General features: G+C 42.8%; 1 protein-coding gene across 1 annotated transcript in view; it reads left to right on the top strand.

Annotated features, from left to right (window-relative positions):
- Positions 1–17,882, top strand: part of GABBR2 (gamma-aminobutyric acid type B receptor subunit 2) — a 365,224-nt gene that overhangs the window by 171,344 nt on the left and 175,998 nt on the right. Inside the window, exon 4 of the mRNA XM_065878972.1 lies at positions 5,549–5,650. Within this exon, the coding sequence (XP_065735044.1) occupies positions 5,549–5,650 (102 nt within the window). The remainder of the gene's footprint in view (positions 1–5,548; positions 5,651–17,882) is intronic.

The raw sequence follows: 17,882 nt of genomic DNA, 5'->3' as shown, positions 1-17,882 counted from the left end.
GAACAGGGTGGACCCACATTATGCTTAAAATGGGTCACATGGACTCAGTTATGCTAAGCCAGAAAATTCTCCCGAATAGTCTGTTCACCTATACTCTTTTCCCTAATTCCATTAGCGTCGTGTCTTTTCCTCTGATCCCCTTTTCCTTCTCCAGCCTGTCCGCTTCTCCCCCTACATCTCGCAGGACCAGCTGTGTATCCCCAATGCCGAGCCTGTGGATGGGGGCTGTGCGCTCAGTTGCAGGAGCGAGGCCATTGTGATGCCTTCACTGAAGTGTCAAGTCCCTGTCAGTCACCCCTTCTCCTACAGCCCGTGAACCAGCTGGGAGGGAAAGTCGTGTATAGACCCACTGGGCCCGCAGTTTAGACAGCTGATCTGACCTGACAGCATTTTCTGCCACTCAGCCTGAGCAGCTCTGAGCTTTCCCCCAAAGCCACTGATTCTGCCTGGCTCTTGACTTCTTTCAAGACGTTGGACTTCCCTAGAGCTTGGAGTCTTAAGTGTTAAAATTCTTGGATTTGGATCTTTGATTCCCAAGGCTGCACTGGGAATTGGTGTCACCAATTGGTGTCACTCCTCACCACTCCTGAGGAGTCATTGGTGTCACCCCTTGTGACCTTTATACTCCCAACACCCCCGCCACCATGTCCATGGTCTTCTAAAGGGTTCTTGGTCCCTGTCATAGCCACACCTCTCTCCCCTGAGCCTGAGCCACTTTGTCACAATCCCTGATAAATGCACCCAGAACTGAGCCCAGCACTCCAGGTGTGCTCTGAGGTGGGCAGACCAGAGGGTGATTGTCCCCTCCACGTTCTAGATGTGATGCCTTTTAAAATGGGAATCCTGGTCCTGCTCACCCTTTTGGTAATTGCCTCACTCAGGTCAACACATTGCGGTCTCCTAATCAAGTGGAAAACATCCAAGCCATAGAAAGCATTTTTTCATACCATTATCAATGGTTTGCTTAAAACTTGTCCTGCCTTCTTTAGGACAGTGGTCCTCAAACTTGAACATATATCAGAATCACCTGGAGGGCTGACTAAAACACAGATTGCTGGACCCCACCCCAGAGTGTCTGACCCAGTAGGTCTGAGGTGGGCCCGAGAATTTGCATTTCTAACAAGTTCCCTCAGGTGATGCTGGTGTTACTGGTCCAGGGGCCACACTTTGAGAACCACTGCTTTAGGGACACGCTTTCTGGTGTGACTTCGCATCCACAGTCCATACCAGTTCTTGGGGGAAAAAATCAACAGCTGTTGCCTCCAAGCCTATTTTCGATTATTTATTCCTAGAGCTCTGACCCACTGGTTCTCCCTGGTGCCGAGTGAGTTGTGCTCCTTTCAGATTTACTCCGATGTCCGGGGCTGGGATTCATTGCTCCAGAAGCAGGGAGAGTTCTTCCCTTAGGCAATCTCAGCCCTGTGAGCTGGCCCTGAGGACCCAGCTTTTAAGGACTCAACCCTTCCTAATCTCCCTTCTAGCAGCACTCAGGGCCCCGCTCATGGTCCTCCTCACTCCACTGGCAGCCTTGACCCTCCCTTCTAGGTGATGGGGCAACCTTCTTCTCTGTCCCTTCCCTGCCCATCAGCACCCATCTCTCCCCCTTCCTCCCAGGATGGCCAGGGCCTTTCAGCAAATCAGACTCCTGATGGCTGCCTCCCTGGGCCCCATGTGCAGATTAGGCCCCAGTGGGACTCTGGCTATACTTGAGTGTGTGTGTATGTGTGAATGTATTTTATTTTCTTGAGAATTAAGTGTCACTCCTTTCCAGGAAGGACATATTTCTGCTTTTATAGTAGAGGTGAATAAAAAATAGGATTCAGTTTGCTGAAATGTGGTTTTTAGCAAGCTGATAAAAGATATTGGCCCTGTAAAACAGGAGATACCTGCAGTACCAGAATGAAAAAAAAAAAAAATAAGGTGTCTTTTTTCTAACTTACTTAATAATCTAACCAGTGCAATGAATGATCCTTCTAGCCACATGTGAGAGTGTGGATTTTTTTCCTTGTGAGGTAGTCAATTGCATTATTTCTTTAACATGCATTGGTTATTTTAAAATATCATTTATTACTGTTTTTTTCCATTTGCTTTCCCTAAAAAAGTCCATTAGAATAAATGCTCAAGTTGAGCAGACTTCTTTCTGCTGAAATTATGGTCACTGAGTGCCTAATGTCACCATGTGCTGAAATTATGGTCACTGAGTGCCTAATGTCACCAACCATCTGTTCTGACCTGTTCTGGCTCATAAGCCTTAGGAACTGTCCACATCTGGCAGGATCCAGCAGAGCCAGCCTGGGACCATTCAGAGAGCACTGGCCTGGGAGTCACACCTCAGTTTCCTCATTTGTGAAATTAGGGGCAGAATAAGGTGACCTCTAGGGTGTTTTGATTTTGTTTGTTTCGAGTTCTGACTGCCTATAAAGTATTTTTTCTGCCGTTAATTATATACAGCTCTCATGCACACACTTACTCATAGATAGATACTCCAAGCCACTGACAGCCTTGATGCTGCGTCTTATGCCTGGAAATGATCATTCCAGCTTTTAAGCAGTGTAAAGAATTTCCAAAGCCATTCCACATCCTCAGTGTTTTTGCTGGGCCCTCTAAGTTATATACTGTATTGCCCCCATTTTATAGGTGAAAAGACTGAGACTCAAGAGAGTTCAAGTAGTTTCCCTAGCTTTGGGTGGCATGGACGTGGAGAGCCGCGGCTCAACTGTGCATGCCTTGGTAGTCTGTGCATTGGTTGTGTTGCCTTCCAGCAGGGCCGGGTTTGCACATTTTCTGTGTTTAATAATTGTTGTTGCTCCACAGCACCCTCATGACACACAGAACTAATAATGGAACCCCACCTGCATCCAAAAAGGATTTGAGGGACTTCCCTGGTGGTGCAGTGGTTGGGAACCTACCTGCCAATGCAGGGGACACGGGTTCGAGCCCTGGTCCGGGAAGATCCCACATGCCGCGGAGCAACTAAGCCCGTGTGCCACAGCTGCTGAGCCTGCGCTCTAGAGTCCACGAGCCACAACTACTGAGCCTGTATGCCTAGAGCCCGTGCTCCGCAACAAGAGAAGCCACTGCAGTGAGAGGCCCGTGCGCTGCAATGAAGAGTAGCCCCTGTCACCGCAACTAGAGAAAACCCACATGCAGCAACGAAGACCCAATGCAACCAAAAATAAATAAATAAATAAAATTTATTTTAAAAAAAAAAGCAAAAAGGATTTGACGCAGCAGAAATGAACTGTAATGGCAAAGCCAACTTGTTTTTCAAGCAACTAGCTCCCAATCTTCCATCAAAATAGAGGTAAAAACTAAGGATGGACAAGGTTCACCCTGACTGCAGCAGTGTCATTCTTTTTACAAAACATTTATTGCAAAGTATTTCGAGCATTCAGAAAAGCACAGAACACCAAACACCCATGGACTAGCCACCCAGGATTAATGTGTTCACATTTTGCTCTATTTGTGTCATATTTCTTTTAAAGAAATGAAATACAGCAGTTCCCACTGAAACTCCCTTTGTTCCCCTTCTGTGGTGGTGGCTTCCCAGTGACCATCCTGTGACATTCAGGGCCAAATTATTCAAAACGTTTTGATACATACATTGGGAGGATCCACCACTTGTTGAAACAAGAAGTGCTTTTTTTTTTATCATGGTAAAATGTACATAACATCAAATTTACCATTTTAACCATTTTTAAATTTGCAGTGCAGAGGCATTAAGTACCTCCATATTGTTGTGCAAGAGGCACCACCCGCCATCTCCAGAACTTGCCATTATCCCAGATAGAAACTCTGTACCCATAACTCTTCATTCCCCCATCCCCCAGCCCCTAGGAGCTACTGTTCTCCTTTATGTCTCTATGAATTTGACTACTCTAGGGACCTCATCTAGGTGGAATCTTACAATATTTGTCCTTTCACACCTGACTTATTTCACTTAACATAATGTCTTCAAGGTTCATCCATGTTGTAGCCATGTATCAAAATTTCATTCCTTTTTAAGGCGGAATAATATTCCATTGTATGTATAAACCACAACTTGTTTATCCATTCATCTGTTGATGGACATTTGGGTTGCTTCCACCTTTTGCTCTTGTGAATAATGCTGCTACGCACATGAGTGTCCAAATACCTCTTTGAGTCCCTGCTTTCAATTCTTTTGGGTATATACCCAGAAGTAGAATTGCTGGACCATATGATGGGTAATTTTAACAGTGCACAAAAGTTCCAGTTTATCCCCATCCTCATCAACACTTGCTGGGTTTTGGGTTTTGATAATAGCCATCTTAATGCGTATGAACAAGAAGTGCTCTTAAAGATCATCTTCTCTTGAAGAGGAGGAGACTGAAGCCCTAAGAGGGAAAGGGTCACACAGAGAGGCCGAAGTCACAAGCAACTCAGTGCCAGAGCAAGACCTGGAACTTGGGTCCCAAAACTCCCACCTGGTTCTTTCTACTAAAACACACAGTCTCATTTCCATGGCTTTATGTTAGAGGGTATAGAGTCTGGACATGGGCCAGATACAGATTTCAAATTTATTTGTTTTGGTCCTAACTTTGTTTTTTAAAACAAATTGAAAATAATATCAACATTTTAAAATGTGGGAGATCCTGTATTTTAAAAATCTAGGGACTTCCCTGGCCGTCCAGTGGTTAAGATTCCATGCTTCCATTGCAGGGGGCACAGGTTCGAACCATGGTTGGGGAACTAAGATCCCACATACTGTGCAGCGTGGCAAAAAAATAAATAAAAATAAAAATCTGGATTTCTGATTTCACTCCCCCAAAATCAGAATGTCTGGTGACTCTGGACCAACATTCTGGCATAGCATGTTTGGAGCTGAGCAGCAAGTGCCATCTTTAGGTGAGGCATATAGGCACCAGTTTGCCACAGTCCCCACCGCTCCCTAGTATCCTTCCACACAGGCTGCTTCACACATTGGCTAGTCGGTGTGAACACTGGAGTTTGCAGCTCTCTGCTTTCCAAGCACATAGATGTTAGTCATTCTGTGTGTCAGCAGACACATAGTTATGTTTAACATCTCAGGCTGATTCCATACCCCCTTACTCTCTCCTGTTTTACTTTGTCTATATGAATATCTCAGCTATTTCTTTACCCTAGAAATGAAGTAATATTGCAAATAAATAATGCAAAATATAAATAAAGCAGTATTTGAATAGTCTGATTTGGAGACAGCGTGATGTACTTAACTAATCTGATTTGGAGGTAGTATGAAACACCAGCATGAAACTCCAGAGACTTGGATGCCTGTCTTAATTCTTCCAGAAAATTCCTGGGCAACTTTAGTAAGCCCGTTCCCTGTCTGGCCTCCTTATGCCTATGTGTCAAGTGTGGAGTGGGACTGGGAGATCTCCAAGGCCCCAGGGGACACTCTAGTTTTTAATGAAGGTAAAACCTACTCCTTTTGTGTGTTGATGGAGAAAATCACCTTGCCCATTTGAGCCACTTCCCAGGACAACCCCTCTGAACTGGCCCTTCCTGTGGCCGCCAGCACACCCACCCTCTGCTTTCTCTTTGCTGGCAGGTGAGGAACGACCTGACCGGGGTTCTGTATGGTGAGGACATCGAGATTTCAGACACTGAGAGCTTCTCCAATGATCCCTGCACCAGTGTCAAAAAGCTTAAGGTAGGTGCAGCTGGCCACAGCCCAGAGGACGGACTGACCGCATACTCCTGGGGTTCCCCAAATCCCCTGACTTGAAGGAGTCTCGAATTCAGGCTGTTTCACTTCATCCTTGGCATCTGACATATGAGGAGAAGCTCTCAGAAGCTGGCTTCCCTTGGCTGTCCCCAGTGCTGGTTGTCCAGCACTGGCCAGAGGTCTGATTGCCAGGTGTACAGCCATGTGGAGCTTGCTGGGTGATTCTGTATCTCTCAACCCAGCCTGAGAGGCAACCAGGGCGCAATTATTATCATGTCTGTTGTGAAGAGGCTCAGAGAGAGTAACTCTCTTGCCCAAACCCACAGCAAGGAAGTACTGTTGTTGGAACTGAAAGCTCAGGCTCCTGACCCCCTCCAGTGACACTTACTCCAGGAACAGAAGGGTCAACTAGATGTTTGCCCAGTTGTAAGTAGTTCCTAACTGTCATCTGTCCATTCATTTCCCAAACACCGTGTTTGTGCCAGACACTCTCCTGGGCTCCCAGACACCGTCAGGCCTGCCAGTGTCCTCAGGTCACTCAGAGCTGGTACGGAAGGCAGATACCTCTCAGGGGAACCAGGAACCGAGGGGCTGGGGAACAACGGGAGGAAGTGACTCATCCCTCCCTGGGGAGGATTCAGACAAGCCTCCACCATGCCATGGAGGATGGGCAGGAATGAGACCTGCAGGGTGAATATCAAAGGGCAGGACAGCCATGCTCACTGTGCACTTGGGGTCAGCAGGAATTCCTGGAGGCTGGAGTATCCGGGCGGGGCCGTGGGAAAGATGCTGAGGCCGAAAACAGAATTTGGAGCCAGTTTCCATGAGCCTTGGATGTTGAGCTAAGAAGTTTGGTCTTTTATCCTGAGGGCAGTGGGGAGCTGCTGGGGGATTATAAGAAGGTACAGACATAGTTAGAGCTGTCACCGTCACCTTACTCTTCCATTCGTCATGCCCACATTGAAAGTCTCCTGAGGCCCCAGATGCCAACTGCTGACGTGTCCCTTCTCTCTTGGGCTGGTCCCAGGTTATACCAATCAGAGCGGGTGGCAGTTTAGAGCTCATGAAGCCCTCAGTTCACGTATGGGGAGACTGAGACCCAGAGATGGGGAGCAAGGGAGCAGAGCACCAGTTGTTTGTCACCTGCTCAGGAGCAGATACCACATCTGCATTGACATTTCAGCCCTGGGAGCCTCTGCAGATGAGGAAACCGTAGCTAGGGAGAGCCTGCTAGCAGCCTAGGTGTCTGGGGCTGGATCTGCCCAGCTCTTCCCCCACAGACGATTTGCTCTGACGGTGGCGTCGGGCTGTGCAGAGGCCCGGAGGATCCAGAGGAGTGGAGTGCCTACTCTGCAGGGACTACTTGGGGTGGGGCTGGGGTGGACGGGGCTCTGGTGCTGCACTGACATTCTCCTGCCACATGCAGTGTCTCCCCAGGGTGGGCACTGGAAATAGCTTCCTGCACCTCAGAGACCCGGCAGAATTCTGTGGGCTTTAAAATTTAAAGAGCCTTTATGTGTGGAGCAGATGCATTAGTTGAAAGTTTACAAGAAATTGGGGATGGATGGAACTGGGTGCTCTGCTCATCAGCCAGCCAATTTCAACAGAAGCAGGAGTGATATGAACGCTGATGGAAACAGCAGCCGGCCTTTCCAGTGCATTGAGCAAGGGCCAGGCACCCCTGCAGAGCCCTTGACCTTCACTTGCCCATTCAGCCCTCCCCAGAGCCCTGGGACAGAGAGAATTTTTGTATCCCCGTTTCATATATGGGGAGCTTGAGCCTCAACGAGGTTGAGAACTCACCCCTAGTCACCCAGCTGGAAAGTGGTGCGTTGGAATTCAAACTCAGATCTGGGCAATGCCATGGTCCAGCTTCTCCACCACCCCACACAGCTGCGGTTCTGAGAAAGGATTCCAGCATCACATAAGCCCGGGAGAGCAGAGCCAAGGACAGCATGCTCAGGCTGTTGGCAAAGGATCCCCTCTGTGTGGAGTGCTCTTCCCCCAGAACCTGCATGGCTCCTTTTTGCATCTTCTTCTAGTCTTTGCTCAGTTGTCCCCGTTTCCCAGAGGCTTTATTTAAAATTTAAATCCCTTCCCCTCGCACTCCCACCCCCGCTTTCTGCTAATTTTCTCCATTTCACTGATGGACATCTGTATCAGTTTCCTGGGGCTGCCATAACAAAGCACCACAAACTAGGTGGCTTAAAACAACAGAAGTTTATTCTTTCACACCTTGAGGCCAGAAGTCCAAGGTCAAGATGTCAGCAAGGCTATGCTCTCTAGCAGCCTTGGGGACTCTTCCGTACCTTTCTCTAAGCTTCCAGTATCACTGGCAGTCCTTGATGTTCCTTGGCTTGTGGCTGTATAACTCCAGTCTTGGCCTTCACTGACATTTCCCCCTTTTCTCTTAACATCATCTCATTAGGACACTAGTCATGTGGGATTAAGAACCTGCCCTACTCCAATATGACCTTATCTTAACTAATTTCATCTACAACAACGCTGTTTTCAAATGAAGTCACATTCTGAGGTATTAGGAGTTAGGATTTCTACATATCTTCGGGAGATACAGATCAACCCACGGTAATATCTGACCTCCCATTCATTTTACCCAGTTGTTTTGTCATCTGTCTCCTCCCACTAGGATGTAAGCTCTAGGAGGCAGCAGTTTCTGTCTGTCTTGGTCACTGTTTTATTCCCCAGCACCTGGAACCAAACCTAATTTGCTCAGCACATTTGCTGAGTGTGTGTAAACAAAATACCAAGTCTGGACAGACAAAGCTAACAGAGAACACAAGGCTAAAATACTCAGGAACAAAGAAAAGTAACTTCTGGAAAGCTTAGAGAAAAAGCAGATCTCTGGTTTGCTGTGGGATAAGATAGAGAAGGAAGTACAGGGGACAAGGAAGAAAACTAAATAGCAACTAGCAGAATTAAAATCTGCATTGGGGGTAGTAGAGAGCAGAGTTAATGCCAAGGAAACTAAAACTCTTGAATTGCTTTGCCAGAATTCAGAGGAAATGGTCAAAGAGATCAGTCTAATGAGAGGAAAGATAAGTTATGGACACTGGAGTAGGGAGATCCTAAGGGAAAACTGGACAAATGAAACAGAATCAAAATCAAAAACAAAAGAGGAATCTCAGTATCAACAAGCACAACTACCACCCAGATCTTGGTTTCTAATACCATTCTCCATGAAAAGGAACCAGGGCTTCTTGGAGAAATGCCTGACTCTAGGACTGGGGCAGGAAACATACAAGTTGATCCTGGAACATCTTGTAGTGCCAGAAAGTTAAGGACGTGCTCAAACCACATCAACAACACACACTGATGGAGGTGTGTCAGAAGAGTACAGCAGCCAACTGAAAGAGCCACTTAAAGAGCTCCCAATGGCCAAAGCTGGGACATTTGAGCAATAAAATAAAAGTGGGATTGGATTATAACCCAAAGTATAAAACAGATACCCGTGATTGAGTAAGTAAATGAGAGAGAATAGACAAATCTCCTATGTCAAAGAATTCCAAATAATTTATGTAGATATTTCAGGCCCAAGGAGGTAGAGCAGAACTACCCACTTGTTAAGTGACTTCCTTCCAAAGAGCACAGGATGAAAAGGGGGGAAAAGAAGAGTAACTTTAGAGTGGAAGAATCTGACAACTACCTCAACCAGGTGACCAAGGTCAGCATCAACAGTGATAAGTCATGTTGATAGTAGGTACATTTGATATGATGTGGTGAGAAGGGCACTTTACCTCCGTGTTCTTCCTCTGCAAAACCTATAACTCCAGTCTAACCATGAGAAAAACATTAGGTAAATTCTAGTTGCAGGCCATCCTGCAAAATACCTGACCAATGCTCCTCAAAACTGTCTAGGTCTTCAAAACTAAGGAATGTCTAAGCCAAAAGTAGCCTACAGAGACATGACAATGATATATAATGTGGTATCCTGAATGGGACCCAGGAATAGAAAAAGGACACTAGAGAAAAGAACTAAGGGTATCTGAATAAAGTATGAGCTTTAGTTAATAATGAATTGATATTGATTCATTATAACAAATATACTATATAAACATAAGATGTTAATAATAGGGGAAACTGGGTGAGGGCATATGGGAACTATATATACTCTGTGATTTTTCCGTAAATCTAAAACTATTCTCAAATAAGAAGTTTACTTAAAAAAAATAGGTGACAAACTTAAGTGGGCTCAAGAGAGATCTACTAGATTGGACCATACAAAATTGCCGCTATTCAACCATTTTGAAATTACAAAGTCAACAGTGTCATAAGGAAATGTGCAGACTGTATGTGCAATCTAGCTGGCCTTTCTGCTTTCTAGCAGAATTGGTGAATAGAGAGTAATACCCAGACACATTTTGTCAGAAGTTTTGAAATACAAACAGAAAGGGGAAAATCTACAAGTATCTAGCCCAGAAAAAAACAAATTTCCCACAAAGGTGCAAAACCAGGCCATCTCGACTCACTTGCAGCATTCAATCCCAGAGATGATGGAGCATCTGGGAGACATTCTCCAGTGTGTGAGACTCACATGATGTACTACTACTAGCCAGTGCCCTTCTTGAAGTTAATCTTTGAAGTCCTTTATCAGCCTGCCGAGAACGATAGCAAACTTTATAGCTGAGGTCATGACAGAAGCAAATGAGCAGGGATCACAAAAGCCCGTGGAGAGAGAGCTAAGTGGTCGTTGTAAAAAGTTGTTATAAAAATGTTTGCAGATGCAGAAATTCATTTTGAAAGCAAATGTGCATATACATGCAATGCAAATAGATACTGTAATAACAGTAATTGAAATATAAAAACCCAAATTCCATTAACAGAGCCAAAGAAGTGAGTAAAAAAACATTGGGTGCTAAACTCCTGGTCTTAAGTAGGAAAGGGACTCAAAAGAAACTATTTTGCTTATGAGTTTCATAATTAGAAAAATATAAGGTAAAAAAGGCTTTGAATAACTTAACGGTAAATATGCTATAATACAAACAGAGCCTGAAGCTCCTGAAACATGGAAGATAAAAGCAAAGAAAATCTAGTCCACATATCAAAAAACAGAAAGCAAGTGTGAAAACCAGAAAGTATAAACTAAAACTGCAGACCAAATGTAGTCATTCTGACCATAAATTCAAATAGGTCACACTCCCTATGAAGAGGCAAAGACTTTCAGATTGTGTTTTGAAGAACTAACTGTAGTTATATTTACAACACAGTGACACAGAAAGGTCAAAGGTAAAAGGCAAAAGTACATCAAGCAAACCAAACTGCAGCAAGGATCCAGTGTTCACATTAGAATAAAGAGAATTCAAGGTACAGGTGTTAAACAAGATTAAGGAAGTCGTTTTCTATAGATAAGGGTACAATTCTCCCTGAGAATAGCACACTCTTGGACCATTATTGCTATAAATCACATCTCACTGAAATATATAAAGAAAATCCTGTTAAAATACAAAGGAGAATTGACACAAACACAATAGTATTGGGAGCCACAGCGTCTCTCTCGCAGTCTTGGACAGATAAGCCAGGCAAAAATAAGCAAGAACATAGAGGAACTGAATAATGGAATTAATCAGGCTGATTTAGCAGATATGTATCAAAGTTTGTCTAAAAGAAAGTCAGGAATAAAACCATCTCTGTGTGATGAAGACCCCAGGCCTTTAAGCTCTCTCTGGTCCTGTTTCAGTCAGGGGCCTTTAATGTTAACTGTTGCCAGTCTGGGCCGGGAGGCCATCCTTCCAAGAGCCCTGGGTATTCCCATGGTGCCCACATTGAAGCAAAAGTGTGGGGGTGAGCACCAGGCTCGAGACGTGCGCCTCTGTTCATTTCGAAACCACAGAATGCATTCCAGGCCTTAGTAGAGCATAGGTTCTTCTGTTTAGGCATAGAAATAATTCAACAAGAGGCAGAATGACAGGTAAGGAAAGAGTTTATTAGTATAGAGCACTGTGAGAGATAAAAACAGGAAGGCAAGGGAGTGCCATGCCGAGAACTTAGTGGCCAAGGTTTTATAATCAAAGGAAAAGTGGGGAGGTGAACAAGGCCCCCATCTTCCTCGTTCTTGAGTAGACGTCAAGCTTCCATCATCAGTTCCTCCTCCACGTCAGGTAAGGGAGTTTTGTCCTACATGGTCAAACTGGGACTGTCGTGGTGCTATGAAAATGAGAAAAAAGGCGGTAAAATGTACTAAATTATGGTAGATTATCTCAGGTTTCAGTATGTCATCTTTTCCTTATATATATATATATTTAACATTTTTATTAGAGTATAATTACTTTCTGCTTGATAACAAAGTGAATCAGCTATACATATACATACATCCCCATATCTCCTCCCTCTTGCCTCTCCCTCCCACCCCCCCAATCCCACCCCTCTAGGCGGTCGCAAAGCACCGAGCTGATCTCCCTGTGCTATGTGACTGCTTCCCATTAGCTATCAGTTTTACATTTGGCAGTGTTTATATGTCCATGCCACTCTTTCACTTCATCCCAGCTCCCCGTGTCCTCAAGTCCACTTTCTACCCCTGCGTCTTTATTCCTGTCCTGCTCCTAGGTTCTTCAGAACCTTTTTTTTTTTTTTTAGATTCCATATATATGTGTTAGCATACAGTATTCGTTTTTCCCTTTCTGACTTACTTCACTCTGTATGACAGTCTCTAGATCCATCCACCTCACTACAAATAACTCAATTTCGTTTCTTTTTATGGCTGAGTAATATTCCACTGTGTATATGTGCCACATCTTCTTTATCCCTTCATCTGTCAATGGACACTTAGGTTGCTTCCATGTCCTGGCTATTGTAGATAGTGCTGAAGTGAACATTGTGGTACAAGTCTCTTTTTGAATTATGGTATTCTCAGGATATATGCCCAGTAGTGGGATTGCTGGGTCGCATGGTAGTTCTATTTTTAGTTTTTTAAGGAACCTTCATACTGTTCTGCATAGTGGCTGTATCAATTTACATTGCCACCAACAGTGCAAGAGGGTTCCCTTTTCTCCACACCCTCTCCAGCATTTATTGTTTGTAGATTTTTTGATGATGGCCATTTTGACTGGTGTGAGGTGATACCTCATTGTAGTTTTGATTTGTGTTTCTCTAATGATTAGTGATGTTGAGCATCCTTTCATGTGTTTGTTGGCAATCTATTTATCTTCTTTGGAGAAATGTCTATTTAGCTCTTCTGCCCATTTTTGAACTGGGTTGTTTGTTTTTTTGATATTGAGCTGCATGAGCTGCTTGTAAATTTTGGAGATTAATCCTTTGTCGGTTACTTTATTTGCAAATATTTTCTCCCATTCTGAGGGTTGTCTTTTCATCTTGTTTATGTTTTCCTGTGCTGTGCAAAAGCTTTTAAGTTTCATTAGGTACCATACGTTTATTTTTCTTATTATTTCCATTTCTCTAGAAGGTGGATTAAAAAGGATCTTGTGATTTATGTCATAGAGTGTTCTGCCTATGTTTTCCTCCAAGAGTTTTATAATATCTGGCCTTACATTTAGGTCTTTAACCCATTTTGAGTTTATTTTTCTGTATGATGTTAGGGAGTGTTCTAATTTCATTCTTTTACTTGTAACTGTCCAGTTTTCCCAGCACGACTTATTGAAGAGGCTGTCTTTTCTCCATTTTATATTCTTGTCTCCTTTATCAAAAATAAGGTGACCATATGTGCGTGGGTTTATCTCTGGGCTTTCTATCCTGTTCCATAGATCTATATTTCTGTTTTTGTGCCAGTACCATACTGTCTTGATTACTGTAGCTTTGTAGTATAGTCTGAAGTCCAGGAGCCTGACTCCTCCAGCTCCATTTTTCTTTCTCAAAATTGCTTTGGCTCTTCGGGGTCTTTTGTGTTTCCATACAAATTGTGAACTTTTTTATTCTAGTTCTGAGAAAAATGCCATTGGTAGTTTCATAGGGATTGCACTGAATCTGTAGATTGCTTTGGGTAGCAGAGTCATTTTCACAATGTTGATTCTTCCAATCCAAGAACATGGTATATCTCTCCATCTGTTTGTATCATCTTTAATTTCTTTCATCAGTGCCTTATACTTTTCTGCATACAGGTCTTTTGTCTCCCTAGGTAGGTTTATTCCTAGGTATTTTATTCTTTTTGTTGCAATGGTAAATGGGAGTGTTTCCTTAATTTCTCATTCAGATTTTTCATCATTAGTGTATAGGAATGCAAGAGATTTCTGTGCATTAATTTTGTATCCTGCTACTTTGCCAAATTCATTGATTAGCTCTAGTAGTTTTCTGGTAGCATCTTTAGGATTCTCTATGTATAGAGTCATGTCATCTGCAAACAGTGACAACTTTACTTCTTCTTTTCCAATTTGGATTCCTTTTATTTCTTTTTCTTCTCTGATTGCTGTGGCTAAAACTTCCAAAACTATGTTGAATAATAGTGGTGAGAGTGGACAACTTTGTCTTGTTCCTGATCTTAGAGGAAATGGTTTCAGTTTTTCATCATTGAGAAAGATGTTGGCTCTGGGTTGGTCATATATGGCCTTTACTATGTTGAGGTAAGTTCCCTCTGTGCCTACTTTCTGGAGAGTTTTTATCATAAATGGGTATTGAATTTTGCTGAAAGCTTTCTCTGCATCTATTGAGATGATCATATGGTTTTTCTCCTTTAATTTGTTGATGTGGTGTATCACATTGATTGATTTGCATATATTAAAGAATCCTTGGATTCCTGGGATAAACCCCACTTGGTCATGGTGTATGATCCTTTTAATGTGCTGCTGGATTCTGTTTGCTAGTATTTTGTTGAGGATTTTTGCATCTATGTTCATCAGTGATATTGGCCTGTAGTTTTCTTTCTTTGTGATCTTTTTGATCTTTGTATGAGGGTGATGGTGGCCTCGTAGAATGAGTTTGGGAGTGTTCCTCGCTCTGCTATATTTTGGAAGAGTTTGAGACGGATAGGTCCTAGCTCTTCTCTAAATGTTTGATAGAATTCATCTGTGAAGCCATCTGGTCCTGGGCTTTTGTTTGTTGGAAGATTTTTAATCACAGTTTCAATTTCAGTGCTTATGATTGGTCTATTTATATTTTCTATTTCTTCCTGGTTCAATCTCAGAAGGTTGTGCTTTTCTAAGAATTTGTCCATTTCTTCCAGGTTGTCCATTTTTTTGGCATATAGTTGCTTGTAGTAATCTCTCACGATCCTTTGTATTTCTGCAGTTTCAGTTGTTACTTTTCCTTTTTCATTTCTAATTCTATAGATTTGAGTCTTCTCCCTTTTTTTCTTGATGAGTCTGCCTAGTGGTTTATCAGTTTTTTTTTAATCTTATCAAAGAACTGGCTTTTAGTTTTATTGATCTTAGCTATTGTTTCCTTCATTTCTTTTTCATTTATTTCTGATCTGATCTTTATGCTTTCTTTCCTTCTGCTAAGTTTGGGGTTTTTTTGTTCCTCTTCTCTAATTGTTTTAGGTGTAAGTTTAGGTTGTTTATTTGAGATGTTTCTTGTTTCTTGAGGTGGGATTGTATTGCTATAAACTTCCCTGTTAGAACTGCTTTTGCTGCATCCCATAGGTTTTGGGTCATTGTGTTTTCGTTGTCATTTGTTTCTAGGTATTTTTTGATTTCCTCAGTGGTCTCTTGGTTATTTAGTAGTGTATTGTTTAGCCTCCATGTGTTTGTGTTTTTTACAGATTTTTTCCTGTAATTGATATCTAGCCTCATAGGGTTGTGGTTGCAAAAGATACGTGATACGATTTCAATTTTCTTAAATTTACCAAGGCTTGATTTGTGTCCCAAGATTTGATCTATCCTGGAGAATGTTCTGTGAGCACTTGAGAAGAGGGTGTATTCTGTTGGTTTTGGATGGAATGTCCTATAAATATCAATTAAGTCCATCTTGTTTGATGTATCATTTAAAGCTTGTGTTTCCTTATTTATTTTCATTTTGGATGATCTGCCCATTGGTGAAAGTGGGTTGTTAAAGTCCCCTACTGTGATTGTGTTACTGTCGATTTCCTCTTTTATGGCTGTTAGCATTTGCCTTATGTATTAGGTGCTCCTGTGTTGGGTGCCTAAATATTTACAATTGTTATTTTCTTCTTGGATTGATCCCTTGATCATTATGTAGTGCCCTTCTTTGTCTCTTGTAATCGTCTTTATTTTAAAGTCTGTTTTGTCTGATATGAGAATTGCTACTCCAGCATTGTTGTGATTTCCATTTCCATAGAATATCTTTTTCCATCTCCTCACTTTTAGTCTGTATGTGTCCCTAGGTCTGAAGTGGGTCTTTTGTAGGCAGCATAAATACAGGTCTTGTTTTTGTATCCATTCCGCCAGTGTATGTCTTTTGGTTGGAGCATTTACTCCATTTACATTTAAGGTAGTTATTGATATGTATGTTCCTGTTACCATTTTCTTAATTGTTTTGGGTTTGTTATTGTAGGTCTTTTCCTTCTCCTGTGTTTCCTGCCTAGAGAAGTTCCTTTAGCATTTGTAAAGCTGGTTTGGTGGTGCTGAATTCTCTTAGCTTTTGCTTGTCTGTAAAGGTTTTAATTTCTCCATCGAATCTGAATGAGATCCTTGCTGGGTAGAGTAATCTTGGTTGTAGATTTTCCCCCTTCATCACTTTAAATATGGCCTGCCACTCCCTTCTGGCTTGCAGAGTTTCTGCTGAAAGATCAGCTGTTCACCTTATGGGGATTCCCTTGTATGTTATTTGTTGTTTTTCCCTTGCTGCTTTTAATATGTTTTCTTTGTATTTAATTTTTGATAGTTTGATTAATATGTGTCTTGGCGTGTTTCTCCTTGTTTTATCCTGTATGGGACTCTCTGTGCTTCCTGGACTTGACTATTTCCTTTCCCATATTAGGGAGGTTTTCAAGTATAATGTCTTCAAATACTTTCTCAGTCCCTTTCTTTTCCTCTTCTCCTTCTGGGACCCCTATAATTCTAATGTTGGTTCGTTTAATGTTGTCCCAGATGTCTCTGAAAGTGTCCTCAATTCTTTTCATTGTTTTTTCTTTATTCAGCTCTGCGGTAGTTATTTCCACTATTTTATCTTCCAGGTCACTTATCCGTTCTTCTGCCTCAGTTATTCTGCTATTGATTCCTTCTAGAGAATTTTTAATTTCATTTATTGTGTTGTTCATCATTGTTTGTTTACTCTTTAGTTCTTCTAGGTCCTTGTTAAATGTTTCTTGTATTTTCTCCGTTCTATTTCCATAGTTTTGGATCATCTTTACTATCATTACTCTGAATTCTTTTTCAGGTAGGCTGCCTATTGCCTCTTCATTTGTTTGGTCTGGTGGATTTTTGTCTTGCTCCTTCGTCTGTTGTGTGTTTCTCTGTCTTCTCATTTTGCTTAACTTATTGTGTTTGGGGTCTCCTTTTTGCAGGCTGCAGGTTCATAGTTCCCATTGTTTTTGGTTTCTGTCCCCAGTGGCTAAGGTTGGTTCAGTGGGTTGTGTAGGCTTTCTGATATAGGGGACTGGTGCCTGTGTTCTAGTGGATGAGGCTGGATCTTGTCTTTCTGGTGGGCAGGACCACGTCTGGTGGTGTGTTTTGGGGTGTCTGTGACCTTATTATGATTTTAGGCAGCCTCTCTGCTAATGGATGGTGTTGTGTTTCTGTCCTATTAGTTGTTTGGCATAGGGTGTCCAGCACTGTAGCTTGCTGGTCGTTGAGTGCAGCTGGGTCTTGGCATTGAGATGGAGATCTCTGGGAGAGCTTTCGCCGTTTGATATTATGTGGAGCCGGGAGGTCTCTGGTGGTCCAGTGTCCTGAACTCGGCTCTCCCACCTCAGACACACAGGCCTGACACCCGTCTGGAGCACCCAGACCCTGTTAGCTACATGGCTGTGCCAAGCCAGAGTCTGGTCCAACATTGCCTATATTTTTGTTTTTAGTGTGCACAGAGGAGCATGTCCTAGGAGTCATTAACTTATCGACCTCCCTGGGCAGGATGTGGGTCTCATTCCACCATTGTTCTATTGTTTTGGGGCATGTCTCATGCTCCTATTGCATGGTTTTGTTGCTAGGCAAGCCTGCTTCCTTGAGTGATTATTCACTTACAGGGGTCTCCCATACTTTTTTCTTTTACTTATGATCCCTTAGTGGGATTAACTATTTAATCATTTGCTTTGTCCCTTTATTCTGTCCCTATCAATTTCAGTTGCTTTATTGGCCTTCTGTGGAGCAGCCCCCAAGCCATCATTCAGGGTTCAGACTCCAGGAAAATCTCCCTA

Source organism: Phocoena phocoena, chromosome 6 (assembly GCF_963924675.1).
Source record: "Phocoena phocoena chromosome 6, mPhoPho1.1, whole genome shotgun sequence".
In the NCBI taxonomy this organism is placed as follows: domain Eukaryota; kingdom Metazoa; phylum Chordata; class Mammalia; order Artiodactyla; family Phocoenidae; genus Phocoena; species Phocoena phocoena.
This window is presented reverse-complemented; position numbering and strand designations above follow the sequence as displayed.